Source organism: Orycteropus afer, unplaced genomic scaffold, assembly GCF_000298275.1.
Source record: "Orycteropus afer afer isolate SDZICR_OR568_19922 unplaced genomic scaffold, OryAfe1.0 scaffold00204, whole genome shotgun sequence".
Taxonomy (NCBI): Eukaryota; Metazoa; Chordata; class Mammalia; order Tubulidentata; family Orycteropodidae; genus Orycteropus; species Orycteropus afer.
Genome location: NW_006921791.1, coordinates 2,880,669 through 2,895,813, shown reverse-complemented (window position 1 = coordinate 2,895,813; position 15,145 = coordinate 2,880,669). Strand labels below are relative to the sequence as shown.

Below are 15,145 nucleotides of genomic sequence, written 5' to 3'. Positions count from 1 at the left end.
ACTTTGAAAAAATAGTGCAAGTTTGCTTATAGGAGCTTTAATAGCACAATTGTCTTAACAATACTCATTTTCTAAATTAGGAGGAATTATTAGGTCTTTAGATTAATATGTGTAAATGGACCCTAAGCTTTAGAATCAGTAATCATTTCTGTAAACATGGGGTAACTAACACACGATTTTCTTGTTTCAAATGGCCACACAGAGAATACCAAACTAAAGAGGCAAATGATCTGAACTTTAAAAATTCATAAGATTTAATAGCTCCATTGTCAAATAAAATGCCAGGGGCGTCCCTTCGCCTCCCATTCCCAATAAATTAGCCAGTACTAGGGAAACAAAGAAAGTAAAAAATCTGATTTCCACGCTAACTTCTCATCCTTTCTGCAGTAACAGCCAGCACTCATTAGTTTTCTTTAAAAAAAAAAAAAAAAAAACCATAGATCCTAAAATGTTTGGCAATATTTATAGAGGTTTTATATTTTTAATTTTCTTATCCATCAATTCATTGCACACACTGGCAGCAGAAGAGAGTTATTGAAGACGCACCAAGGAGAGAGCTACCTCGCGGAGGCCACTAGGTGGCCGGGGAAAACCAAGCAGTGCCAGGGAGTCCGTTGTATTGTGTTCTCAGAGGAGAGGCTGAGCAGGCGGACATGTTCACCTCTTCTCCAGAAAAACAAAGATTTTCTTTCTCTACTATCTAAAGCTTCTTGACCATGCACAATGAGCTCACAACACTGACAGTAGTTGTTATAATAATTGTAATTTGTATGAAAGGAGAAAGGTCAGTAATTTTATGTTTTGCAAATGCTTTCTTTTCTATTAATATCTTTATTCCTATATATTGGAGAATCTCAGGGGCATGCAATTTTCGTTGTGATCAGGGTTGCTAAAATGAGAGAGACTAAATGGAAAAGATTCTGTGACTGGAACGAGGGAAAAAATAATACAGTAACCCCTTCCCATTTTTTTTTCACTTTATTTAAATTAAACTAAGACTGAGAAAATAAATCCAACATTATGAAGCTTAAATTAGTATCAAAGCTGCAATCAGGAATGCACTTTGACAGAGTTCAGGCAGAATAATACTGTGTAATTTATCAAGGTAACAGCCCAAAGGATGATATTTTCATTCTAAGTATCCTCCTTCTGCTATTACATTGAGGGGAAAGAGAGCTGCTAGACATTTGAGTAGGAAGCAGCTTTCATGCCAGCTCTGAAATCAAATTTTTGCTCAAGAGAGTGTAATTCTGTAGGGAAAAAGTGGAGGATTGCTGGGGATGTTTTGATTTTTCTTACTTTCTGTCCTCCACGTGTCCTTCCCTCTCCCTTATTAAAAGACAAGCTCAGAAGAATTCTTGATCTGTTTCAAAGCATCATTTAAAAAAAAAAAAGAACTCACCTTGTACTGCATTTTTTTTTTTAACCATTTTACTAAATTGCAGATTTGCTGAAACTTAGAGTAGGTCAGACTATAATCACTGTAGTAGAGATATTTGAACAGGAATTGCATTTCTCCCTGTTTTAAAATGGAAAATTCTATTCATCATAGGATTTTGTATTAGAATATAAATTCTAATTTCTCCTCCCTGCTGCCTTCATCACTTTATTCCTTTTGCTTTTCTCCTCTCTGGCTCTTGAACTATTAGCATCAGTGGAACTAAAGAGAAACTTTAAGCTGGTGTGTGTGTGTTTATTTCTAATCTCTTAAGAAGTATTTGAACTAGAATGGAGTTGAAATTAGGCACTTGTTTGGTTTTCTACTGGCCAGGCTAGTTTCAAAAAACAGAGATGTATTGGGAAATAAGGTACAGAGATAGATAAATAGATGCATTCTCCAACCATTTCCACAGTTAAAGGAGGAATAAAAGAAATATACCAACAGCCTATTCTGCTTTCCTTAGAGGTTTATGTAATCTTTAATGAGAATGTAAGGAATTCAGTGCTTGAATTCTGTATTGGCTGAAGACAGGATTCCAGTTGGGTTATATTAAAATGTCCTGGTTACAAGATACTCAAGTGTAAACCAAATTACTGTGTCTCTGTATTTTGACAGAATCCTGACATGGAGGTGGATGAAAATGGGACTCTGGACCTCAGTATGAATAAGCAGAGGCCAAGAGATGGCTGTTGTCCTATTTTGACTCCCCTGGAGCCTATGTCCCCCCAACAGCAGGCGGTGATGAACAATCGGTGTTTTCAACTGAATGAGGGGGACTGCTGGGACTTGCCAGTAGACTACACCAAAATGAAACCCAGAAGGATAGATGAGGATGATTCCAAAGAGATTACTGTATGTCCTTTTCATTGAAACCTAATTGTGTTGACCCCTAGACTTTAAAATTGGGCCTCAGCTAAAAGAATATACCATTTGCACGTACTTTAAGATGAAATGGGAGCTCTGGTGGCACAGTGCCTAAGGCATTTGACTGCTAACCAGAAGGCTTGCAGTTCAAACCCACCAGCCACTCCTCAGAAGGAAGATTGGGCAATCTACTTCCATAGAGATACTGCCTTGGAAACCCAAGGAGGATCACTATGAGTCGAGAATAACTCGACAGCAGTGAGTTTGTTTTTTTTCTGTTTTGTTTTGTTTTGTTTAAGACAAAATATATTTTCTCTTTAAAAATGACGCTTAGCTTATTAGGATGTAAACACACACACACACACACACACACACACACATTTGTGTTGACCCAAAAGAGATTTGTGACCAACATTGAGTGAAACAAACTTTTGACTATATTTTAAATGATGAATTTTATTTTCTAACAATTGTATTTTGTCACAGATGATCTGTTTACAGTAATGTCTAGATAGCACACCAATGCATTTTCCTGGATAAACTTTAGCTATAATATAGGATTTTCTTTTCAAGTAGAAAATGATAACTGTCTTAAATACTTAAATGATTAACTGTTTCCTATTAATTACCTAGCTGTTTGAAGCTGGGGACAGTGCTTTTTCTTTAAGAAACTTAAAATATTCGAGACAGTATACTCCAGGCTTGAATAAATTATTCCAGTTTAATTATCTAAATCTTTATTGGCTACAATATTTCCAAAATACCTATGATGTCAAGAATATATTTTTGAAGTCATTATAATTTCAAAAGTATTAACTGTCTTTTAAGCTAAAGAAAGAAATGAAGAATACTTTGTTCTTTATTGGACTGACTTTTTCTCCAGTATTCAGTTCTGAAAATTATGACATCTTCTTTATACAATGAAAATGGAAATTCCTCTTTAACACAATAGTGAGACCACCTCAAAGCAATCGTGTCTTACAGAAAAAAGGGGGTTAGAAAAAGGAAACAATACCTATATGTAAGAATTGGCAAGGCAGGCACCTGCTTATAAGGCCATTACATCGTCAAGCCTATTATCTTTATTCTTCAAACTGATCTAAGTATCCAGACACTGTAAAAGAGAATGGAATCTGATTGGCAAGCTCAATTTTAGAGTATTTTTCTCTCCTACAATGTTAAATCATTCCTACCAAATAAGGTATGATAATTAAATATAGAAATTTATTTTAATTAAAATTAAACCCTTACAAATCGACAGAAATATTTTCATCATATTGCCTGTCACAGAAGTAACACCTTATTGCATGAGGTGCAGGTACTTATGAAATACTTTTGCTGAACATTGCCATCTATAGGACTTCCTCTGTTACTGCAATCAATTGAACACAATTCTCGAAAGTAGACACTCTAAAAAAAGAGAATGCTGTGTAAGAATAATTAAAAATTACAACACTAATCAAAATTTGTTTTCTATTGCCTTGGGTCTTAAAGCACATATATGCAAAATACTTACAAATGATTAGTAAAAACTCTAAAATATTTTTAGATACAGAGTTTAATCTTTGCAAATCAGTATGGCATGAAAGTTTTACTGAAGACAACAGTTCCCCAACAACTATTTATTGAGCAGTGTGTGAGAAGACCACATTTGGAATAGTTTCCCTGATTTACTGAACACTTACCCGTCCAGTGCCATGTTTGTGTTGTTGTTAGTTCCTGTTGAGTCGATTTCATGCTCATGGAGACCCCGTATGTACAGAATAGAACTGCTCCACAGGGTTTTCAAGGCTTACCATCTTTTGGAAGCAGATCGCCAGGCCTGTCTTCTGAGGTGCAATCCGGGTGGGGTCGAACCGCCAACATTTTGGTTAGCAGTTGAGCACTTAACCATTTGTGCCACCTAGGGACCCCACGTCATGATTAGCTCCAGGGTAATATTGAACTTAAAAGGTCCATAGATAGCACAAATAGTGTGTGCTTGACTACTAGCCCAAAGGTTGGTGGTTCAGACTCACTCAGAAGTACCACGGGAGAAAAGCCTGGTGATGGCTTCCATCAAGATGCAGCCAAGAAAACCATATGGAACAGTTCTTCTTTGTAGTGCATAAGGTCATTGTGAGTCAGAATCAACTCAACAACAACAAATGTAATACTTCATATGGGCCCTGTTGCCTGATGGTTTTTCATAATTGTGGAAGTTTAACACAATTGGTAAGAAATTAAGGTGCAACACAGAAAAGACATAAGTTTTGAACAAAGCTCAGTTTGCATTTTCAAATGGGCATTCAGGACAATGATACATAACCATTTTAAAAGTATAGTAGGAAGAGGTGGAAAATGTAGAGGAGACAATCTCACAGCTGTCAGATGTATTCTTTGGTCTCTGCCTTATATTATCATCTCTGTGGCTCTGAAGCTGTATTTTGCCTGCAGCCAGAAGACTTGGATCCATTCCAGGAAGCTCTAGAAGAGAGACGGTATCCTGGGGAAGTGACCATCCCAAGTCCCAAGCCCAAGTATCCTCAATGCAAGGAGAGCAAAAAGGATTTAATAACGTAAGCATAATGTGAGGTGAAATTATTACTCTTCTTAACTTTCCCCTTCTTTGGCTTATTTTTAAAAATCGGATTTGTACATGCCTTGCCGTTTGAGCATGCGACATTCGCAGCATATAAATGTTTCAAATTGCTAGTTCAGTAAAGTGAGAAGCTAACTGTGTATTTGCTTGTTCTTAATGATGCTCTATTGTATGGAGACGCCATTTTCATTTAATCTTGTGCATTTTGCAGCTTTTCTTTAGGGTGCTTAACCCTTGCAGACATTGCAGCTAAACTGGAAACAATGAAACTTTTTTAAAGTTTTTTTTTCTTTTTTTTTTTTTAAACATACTTACTATTTTGGCTGTTTTTGTTTTTGTTTGGTGGCAGATGTCCAACACCAGGGTGTGATGGGAGTGGTCATGTGACTGGTAATTACGCCTCACATAGAAGGTGTGACTTCATTTTTTTCATGGTGGATTCTGTCTTTTCAATTTATTGTTTTCAGCTTACCTCAACAATGCTGTCAAAGTAAAAATGTTGAATTATGTGTCAACCCTTTAAGTGCTATATGTTGACCTTTAAAAGCATGCTAATTTATGTGTTGTATAATGTCTTTTATTTAAATAAATTACCTAAATTTGCAAACTACTTTTTAAACCTTTAAACAAAAGTACAGATATTTCATCTCTTTAAAAAAAAAAAATTGCTTATCAATAAAAATATTTTCTTGAATTTCTATTTCAACGTATCAGAGTTAATTATATAAAAATTCAATATACAGCACTTGCCCCATCGCTTTTCTGCATTAAATTTTTTAATTTCAATTTTTATGTTGTGTTTGTTCGGGAGGTTTCAGCTAATTAGAGAGTTGACTTACTTGAATATCCTAACCTGTCTTACAGTCTGTCTGGCTGCCCCTTGGCTGACAAAAGCATTCGAAGTATGCTGGCCACCAGTTCACAAGAACTCAAGTAAGATTTAATGAAAATAATTCTCTATTTTAAAAATCTATCCACTTAGTAGTTCATTAAAAAAAGTGTGATTTAAAAAGAAAAATGTCTAAAAATAAATCACCTGCACACATTAGTGCCTTTACCTGGCACACGTGGTTGTATCCTCATAATTTTAGTCATTTTGCAGGGCAACCCATTCTGCCTGTTTCCCTGTCATTTTTCTCTAGTTCTTTCATATCATATCCTTTCTGTCTTAAATCTCCAAAGCCAAAGTATATTCTTTTCAGATATTCATGCACATAGAAGGGAAATTGTGGAAAGTTACTCATATTTTTAGGAAATGATTGAAAATTAAAAAGTCAAAAGTTGACATTTTTAAAAATCTGTGATTAATATGATTATTTAAATTATGACTATCTAAATAGCACTAATAACAAAAATCTACCACTATAATAGCTAATTTCTTAAATACACTGTGGTTGTAGTTATTTATACTCTTTAGGATAGTGATGACATAGCTCATTAATCTGTATAGTTACGGTATTCAAAAATACACACATACACACATATAATTCTGATAGTACTTCCCTTTCCTCTATGCTGTAACATTTCCTATAATTTAATCATAGATATGGCAAAATGGTAAAATCACCTATGTTTATACCCCCAATCTGAGGTATTGTTGTTTTTCTCATTTGCTTATGTGAGTATGTGTGTATACACCCCTTATACACGCACAGTCACATGAACCACAGTTGATACTGTGACAATTCATCCATATTCAGTTCCCAGACAGGTTTTAGAAATTGGTACAAGTTATAGAAAATACATTAAAAATTTAGGTACTCAAGTTGAAGTAGACATTCAGGTGTGTGTAAAGAAAGAAGGGCAAGACAGACAACTTGAAAGAAAGTTTCACAGCATGATGAGAACCAAGAATGTCAAAAAATCATGGTCTTTACTTATCTTTTCCACATACAACATGTTAAAAGTATAATTACATCAAATGACTTGGTTTTCATTTTGTTTGGAAAAGGCTTTATTAGCAATGTAAAGATAATGCTGTTTTTAATCTTGTATTTGATTCCTTCCCAACTATCCTATCCCCTCCCATGCCCCAACCCTTTTGCAATAGACCAGGGTTATCACTAAGTGTAGGACTTTGTTTCACACCCATGTCATTTTTTACAGGATCCCTGTTCAAGGCGCTAGTGCCATAGATCACCTGCTCATGTTCAGTGACTTCCTGAACTAGCACTTTCGTCACAAGACTCTTGGAGTTATCTTCATGGAATTTAAACACCTGGAGGGTATCCTCTTATTTAACAGCTTTAAAGTCAGTAGCATCATCCAAAGCAGTGCCTAATGGACAAAATAGCTTTTAGAATCTCAAAACGGACAGCATTAGCAAGAACAATTCAACCCACTTTGTTAAGGCATCTTTTTTTTCATGGCATGAAGCCATATTTCCCTCATGATCTAAACGTGATTAACTCCACTTGGAACTTGGCCAACACATCAGAACATGGCAACATTCCTTTGAATTTCTTGATGGGGAATACTTTGCAAAAGTTTGGCATATCTCCAGTTCCATCAGGCCAGCTGTAAACAAGAAAATAGGCTTCGCACAACTTGCGTCTAGTATTGTTTCTATCTGGTTAGTGTCTCAAAGCCCCCAGAGACAGAATATTTTTCTATCAGGTTTATTTTTCCTTGATTTGCATCTGTTGACATTGGACTTGGAAGTGTATGTTGATCTCAAATTCTAAGCCAACCTGCTGAGCTCAACAGTCCCATTTCTACAGTTTCAATGCTTTCTTCTTATCTTTTTTTCATCTTGGAAGATGAGTTAATGGTCCTCTTCACCATCAGCATCTTTGGAGGGAGGCAGTTTGTCTTTCACACCTTCTGGTATAGTGTAGGATTGATCAGTTCCCTCCTTTCCACCTCTTCCTGGAGATACAAACTTATCTTCCAGAGGGCAGATGGCCTTTTCCTAATTTGGGCTAATCTAAAAGCTTCACTTATTTCTAAACCTATCTTTGCAAAAAGTAAATCCAGTTTTGATTGACTCTTTCTAGGAAATCAAAACTTAACCAGTTTTCTGAAATGGTTGATTTCTATTCATAAATCTTTAAAACTAGGAATTTCAATTGAATGGTTATAGGCAGTCCCTGGCTTATAAACATCCAACTTATGTATAACCCGTAGTTATGAGCCAACCCCTTAAAGCCTATTATATTAAAAATTCAAGGTATATACAATGGTTCATAAAAATAACTGGACACTACTCTGTGACATGCATCAAAACATTATTATTGTTGTTGTTGTTGTTATTATTATTACTGTATTATTATGCTAAAGATGTTTTAGTGTATCTGGAAGTGTTTAATATTTTTTATGCATATAAAGGTACACAATGTACTAAGACAAACATTTGACCAGGTGACGTTAGGTAAAAACCATGCCTAAGTGTTCAAACATAACGTACAAATTTGACTTAAAGCCAGACTTACTAACGCAATTTGTTCGTAATCTAGGGACTGCCTATACTATAAAAAGTCTAATGTTTCTGTTACCAATTTTTACTAGATGACATGTCTGTCTAAACTAAGGAAACCTTTGTGAATAGTCTTTTTTTTCTTTTTCTTTTTCGTTTTCTTTCACCTTTTAATAGATGATACTCCTCATCTGTTACCTTTTCATCTAAGTCAGGTCTGTTGGGTGGCTTTCCCAAGCATAGAAGCTTGGATTAGTCCCTTTTAGATCTGCAACAGAGTTCTCCAGATAATTCATGCAAGTGTCCTTTCCAGTAGTTATTCTTTATGTATTTTTTTAAAAAACTTTGATCAATTGCTTCAACAGAAATATCTTACTGATTAAGACAATGAAATCACACTATACATTCAGCAATGTAATACTCTCTACTCCTTCATAAAGGCATATTAGAAAGTGGATCCCAATTATCTCAAAAAAAAAAAAAAAAGAGAGAGCATTTCTCCATTATGCATCAACTAACAAATGGAATTTACTGGAAATTTTCCCTTTGCCATTCCTAATGCTGAATTTTGATAGTTGGCCATTAACAGGACATTCTTGATCATGGAAAAGACAACATGTTTTGCCAGATAAACTATAGGCTTTGGATCCTCAAGACTCTTAAATGTACTGACATAACATTTTGCTCGATTCTTAATCAGAGCATTAAATGAGGCATATTCTTAAAAATTTTGATAATTTTATGTCTATTTATGTACAATATGTAAACTGAAAATGTATTAAAATTTAATGTATACATGAATATTATTCAAACTCTGAAACTATTGCTTTCTCTTGTCCTTAGTCCATCTAATATAGAAAACATAATTCAGTGGTTCAAAATTGAGGTAAGAAGCTCCATATAGTGAAACTGAAACTTCTAGGTCCAGACAGGAGTAACCACAGTTCAGAAAGCTCCTGTAGTTGCAGATCCTTTCAAGTTGATGCTTTAAGGTAGAGTCAATAGTAATATTGCATATAACTTCTACAAACCTACCTCACAGGGGTGTTGTGGGGATTCTTGATTGTACCATCCATTGAGACTCAGATCAAAAGAATAAAAATGTGTAAATTAAAGTGATTTTTATTTATTTATTTTTTTTTTGGTGAGAACGAATTCTGCTTAAGTGAACTCTAATTCTGAAGGGAAGTATCTTCTCTTAACTTTTCATTTGCTAGATTCACCTAAAAGTAGCAACTTGAAAGAACTTGCAAATTATATCATTGGCAGCTTCTTTTTAAAGGAACCATATTCTCACAGCTATGAATTATTATTCCTATTTCCAGATTTTTTTTAAGTTGTAGATAAGGGATAATCTAAGTTTTTTGATCATCTCTGTAACCAATTTAAACCAAATCAAACCTGGCCTCCATCAGAAGCAATTAGCTCTGAAAATTGGTTTCCATTTGTATGTTTATCAGGCAAATTTGGATACCACCTTATTAGTAGTATCTTTATCTTATAATGTCATAATTTCAGTCATTAGTATACACCTACTCTGGTAGCATAGTGGCTAAGACACTTGACTGCTAACCAGAAGGCTGGCCGTTCAAACCCACCAGCCACTCATCGGAAGGAAGATGGGGCAATCTACTTCCATAGTGATACTGCCTCGGAAACCCAAGGAGGGGTTGCTATGAGTCGGGTCCGACTCGACGGCACATAACAACAACAGTAACTCCTCATTTATTGACTAATCTGATACCCAGCATTTCAGATTTATAACAATAGTAAAAACTCCACTATCTGACTATTTCATGCATTAACAACATATGCAACATAACTAACATACATTTGATGGTAACCAATGCCAAGATACAAGGAGAGAGTAATACTGGCTATGATGTTCAAAGTTATGTGTCAACTTGGCTGGGCCATGATTCTCAGTGGTTTGGCAGTTATGTAAGACGCAATTTGGCAATTATATAATGATGTAATTTGGAAATTATGTAATGATATAGTCATTCTCCATTTTGTAACTTGACGTGGTCATCCTTCATTTTCACATAACAGCAATTTTCGCATAAAGTCCTAGTCTTTGGGACCTAATCATGTTGATAAGTGAGGAGTGAGTATAAGTGCTTTCACAAAAAGAAATTTAAAGCTACGCTTCAGTGTTTATTTCTTAATATTTGAACTTTGATTTAATCATTATTGAGGGGAGAACTTACTTAGGGCTCTCTGTCCTTTAAATTTTTCTCTTATATATTCTTACATCTCTAAGAGTATTTCCTAGGTATTTTTAGTTTAACCATTCAGAGATTTTTTACCACATTACCATAAACCTTTTTCTAAAAATCAGGTAATATTTATTTTAAAGAAAACTTTAAATCAAAGAATTAAATTTTGAACATAGGCCAAGATACTCCTTTTAGCTAAAGGCTACTTATTTCTAGAATTTACTATGGCTTTTTTTTTTTTTTTTCAACTATAAAGTTAATACACGTGGCAGGAAGATTATTTCCCAGGATCTACTAAAGCTTTAACTCATCCTCCAGTTTCCATTGTTTAGGCTGCAAGAGTTCATCCACTTTTACTGCACATCAGGTTCTTAGAAATAATCCTCATTTTTATAATCTCTTACCTTTTACAGTTTACAATATTAAATCCACACAGGCTTTTGAATTACAACTGCCCTTATTCAGGTCTGGTTTCTTTAACAGACAGCTGTATATTCTTATCAGAAGAATGAGTTGACCTCTGGTAAATTTAGCTCCTTTATGACAGAAAGTTATTGTGGGATTCTAGCATCCACATTGAAGGAGTGGAGTATAGACATGATCTTTCACTTCAAAGTGTCCTCCCACTGACACACTTTTATTTCATTTAGAAAAATAATCTCATTCTGCAACTGAACCCACTTGCCTGAGAATGCCTCAGTGCTTTATATGACCATTTACATGCATGAGTATGAATATGTCTGGATGAGAGTGTCAACATCTGGCTTCTCAAGTGTACAGACACTTGCATGTAAATGATATACTGGGACTCTGAGTGCATACTGACTAGATCACTGAGATTTAGTTAACTCTAGTGAGACTTCCCCAAATTCACAATGAAACCTAATTGTAATTAAATATTTCACATTTGTAAGGCACTTGGCATATTACAAAGTGCTTTTGCGTCGATTATCTCATTTGATAAAATATTCATTTGTGAGAGAAGATGGGATGGTATAGTGGAAACCGAGGTACAGAGTGGTTAGGAGACTCAGTTAAAATTCACAGACAATAAATGGCAGTGACAAAACTTACACCAAATACCTTTCCCACAACATCAAGGTTTACATGTATGTTGTTCCGCAACTGATAGTTAAAGATTATATTTAACTCTGGGTATAACCAGGTAAAGGAGCTCTGGTGGCATAGTGCCTGTCATTTGACTGCTAACCAGAAGGCTGGCAGTTCAAACCCACCAGCCACTCCTCAGAAGGAAGATTGGGCAATCTATTTCCGTGGAGATACCGCCTTGGAAACTCAAAGAGGGATCGCTGTGAGTCAGATCCGACTCCAAGCTGTGAGTTTGGTGCATTTTCTTTTTTTTAATAACCAGGTAAGGTGTTCTTGGATTCCACAAACCGTTAAGCACTCAACCATTAGCTGAAAGGTTTCCAATTCAAACTTGCCCAGACGCTCCTCAGGAGACAGGCCTGGTGATCTGCTTCTGAAAGGGCACGGCCTTGGGAACCCTGTGGAGCAGTTCCATTCTGCAAACATGGGGTCCCCAAGTTTCAATGGGCTAAATGGCAACTAACAACGAAAAGCAATCACATAAATGAACATGCCTTTTTTTTTTTCTGAAGCTCCCAATATTTGGTCTCATGATATTTTCATAAAACCCACACAGAGTATTAAATTGGTGACCAGGGACCAGGGCCATTAATATCAAAACTTCCAGGGACTAAGCCAGAGTCAATGTTGTCAACATCACTTGTAGAAAACTGTTACATGAATTTCTCACCATCAGCCGAATGATTTTTTTTTCCTTGCTCTGGAGAGAACCTACTTGTACCATTTAGATTTCAACATCTCTAAAAGATTTATGAAATTTCCACTACAGCATTTTTTAAAATGTTCCTAAGATATACAGCTTATAGAAGATATATTTTTATTTTATCATAATAAATAGGACTGGTTTAAAATAAGGAGCTCTGGTGGCCTAGTGCCTAAGGTATTTGACTGCTAACCAGAAGGTTGATGGTTCAAACCCACCACCCACTCCACGGAAAGAAGACTGGCAATCTACTTCTGTAAAGATTTACTGCCTCGGAAACCCAAAAGATGTCACCATCAATCAGAATCAACTCGATGGCAGTGAGTTTTTTTAGTTTTGGCTTAACGTAGTTTACCACAATGTAGTAAAAATTCTAAAATTCTTACTCAAACAACACACACACGCATACACATATATAAACAAATGAATATACAAACAAATAATAAATAAAGTTAAGCTAAAATTAGGGAAATAGAGTGCCTTGGTCCATTGAAATTCATAGAAAAGGAAAGTTAACCAGAAAAACCTTTGATTTGTCTTCTGTTTCTGAAGTGTATCAGTACTGCCATTGTGAGCATATCACTGTGAGCCTCACTGTGTCTTGTTGAAAGGAACTTGTTAAAAGTGGGGAGGAAAATGAAGTTTGGGCAAAATATGTACTGACCACTGGCCATATCTCACAAGAGTGTCTTGGTTGATTGGTTTTGTTTGTTTGTTTGTTTGTTTGTTTTTAACAAGATCCCTACAATGAATCTTCCTGTTTTCTTCTCCTTCTAATGATAGACATTAGCCCCGGATTATTAAGAGAGAGTCTTAGCTGTATGTTTTGGGTTATATTTTAATCACAGCCATACAAACCAAAAACAAATGAAATTTCAGTGTAGTAATTCACTTTATAAAGATATTATTTGCTTTACAAAACATATATAATGCTCCCTAGCAATATATGAATGCAGTTTAGATAGGTAGATAGGTTGGTTTGTTGATTGGTTTATTCCCCACTATCTTCAAGAGGGAGCTCTGGTAGCATAGTGGCTAAGACACTTGCCTGCTAACCAGACGGCTGGCGGTTCAAACCCACCAGCCACTCCTCGGAAGGAAGGTTGGGCAATCCTACTTCCGTAGTGATACTGCCTCGGAAACCCAAGGAGGGGTCGCTATGAGTCGGGGCCGACTCGATGGCACATAACAACAACAACAACAAATCTTCAAAGAATTCATGCAGGTTATGGTAAAACTCACAGAGTAAACAATCAGAATCATGCAATGAAAGGAAGGAGAGAGGGGACTTAATTTAAGTTTGTTGTTGTTGTTATTTGCCATTGAGTCAGCGACTCATAGCGACCCCTCCTTGGGTTTCCAAGGCAGTATCACGGAAGTAGATTGCCCAACCTTCCTTCTAAGGAGTGGCTGGTAGGTTTGAACTGTCAGCCTTCTGATTAGCAGTCAAGTGCCTTAGGCACCACACTACCAGAGCTCCTGGATTTAACTTTAATGATTAAAATACACTATTTTTCATGAAGAGATTCTTTGTGCAAAAGAAAATACAAAGTCTAGGCTCCAAGGCCAGAGGGCATAGGTTCAAGTGTAGACTCTGCTGTGCCCTAGTTATGTTATTATTTAACTTCTTGGGCATGTTATTTGACTTCTCTATGCCTCAGCTCCCTTATCTGTGATATAGGGATAGTAATGATGCCTACCATCTAGAATTATCTTAAAGATTAAATATAACAATCCACATAAAGCACTTCCCACATTGCCTGGTATATAACAAACATTCATTACACGTTATTACTAACAATGTTTATGTACAAAAATTCCCTATTTCCTTTTAAATTGTTATGGCTTCTGAAAATGTTAACCAAAGAAGAAAATGCTAAATTAATTTAATATTTACTGAATAACTATGTATCCACTATTTATCATGATGTCAATGCAACAATAATTTGAATTCCCCAAAAAAACTTGAGCCTCTAGCTTTGTAAAAGTTTGCATATATCAATCCCTTTAATGAAAAACAAACAAACAAAACAAAAGAAAAAATACAAAGATACTGCTACACTTACCACTTTTTAGGATGATTGGAAAATCTTTCTAAAGACAGTAGTGGAGTTGTCTACTGATTTCTTCCTTGTGAGTTTTTACAGTGTGTGTGCACTCTTTTGTGTACTTTAATATAAAATATTTTTGCATTTAATGGTCACAGTTTGGTGTATTGGTATTATTTAATGCACTCATCAAAAGCTCACCAAGGATTTTCATGTCCACATAGTTTTTACATCTGTGCATTCATATCCCCAGTCCTCTTCTGTGGAAAAGAAAAATCAATCCAAACTCACTGCTGTGGAGTCGGATCCGACTCATAGCGACCCCTCCTTGGGTTTCCAGGGCAATATCCTGAGGAATGGCTGGTGGGTTTGAATGACCAGCCTTCTGGTTAGCAGTCAAATATCTTAGGCACTAAGACACCAGAGTTCCCTCTTCTTTGAAAGAAGGGACAATTTGGAAACTTACTAAACTCATTGACTTACCAGATTAGATCACAGACCATGAGAGCATATTTTCAGAGAAACAATAAGCTGAGTAAAGTTTCATTCTTTTATTTCAAAAATACCTAATAGAACCAAAAAACAAACTCACTGCTGTGGAGTCGGATCCCATTCATAGAGACCCCTCCTTGGGTTTCTGAGGTGGTATCACTATGGAAATAGATCGCCCAAACTTCCATCCGAAGAGTAGCTGGTGAGTTTGAACCACCAGCCTTCTGGTTAGCAGCCAAATGCCTTAGGCACTATGCTACCAGAGCTCCTTA

The 15,145-nt window shown here is 35.9% G+C and overlaps 1 protein-coding gene across 1 annotated transcript in view; it reads left to right on the top strand.

Moving 5' to 3' along the window:
* Positions 1–15,145, top strand: part of MYT1L (myelin transcription factor 1 like) — a 280,476-nt gene that overhangs the window by 123,077 nt on the left and 142,254 nt on the right. Inside the window, exons 11-13 of the mRNA XM_042781958.1 lie at positions 2,057–2,293; positions 4,742–4,863; positions 5,751–5,819. Coding sequence (XP_042637892.1) covers positions 2,057–2,293; positions 4,742–4,863; positions 5,751–5,819 — 428 coding nt within the window. The remainder of the gene's footprint in view (positions 1–2,056; positions 2,294–4,741; positions 4,864–5,750; positions 5,820–15,145) is intronic.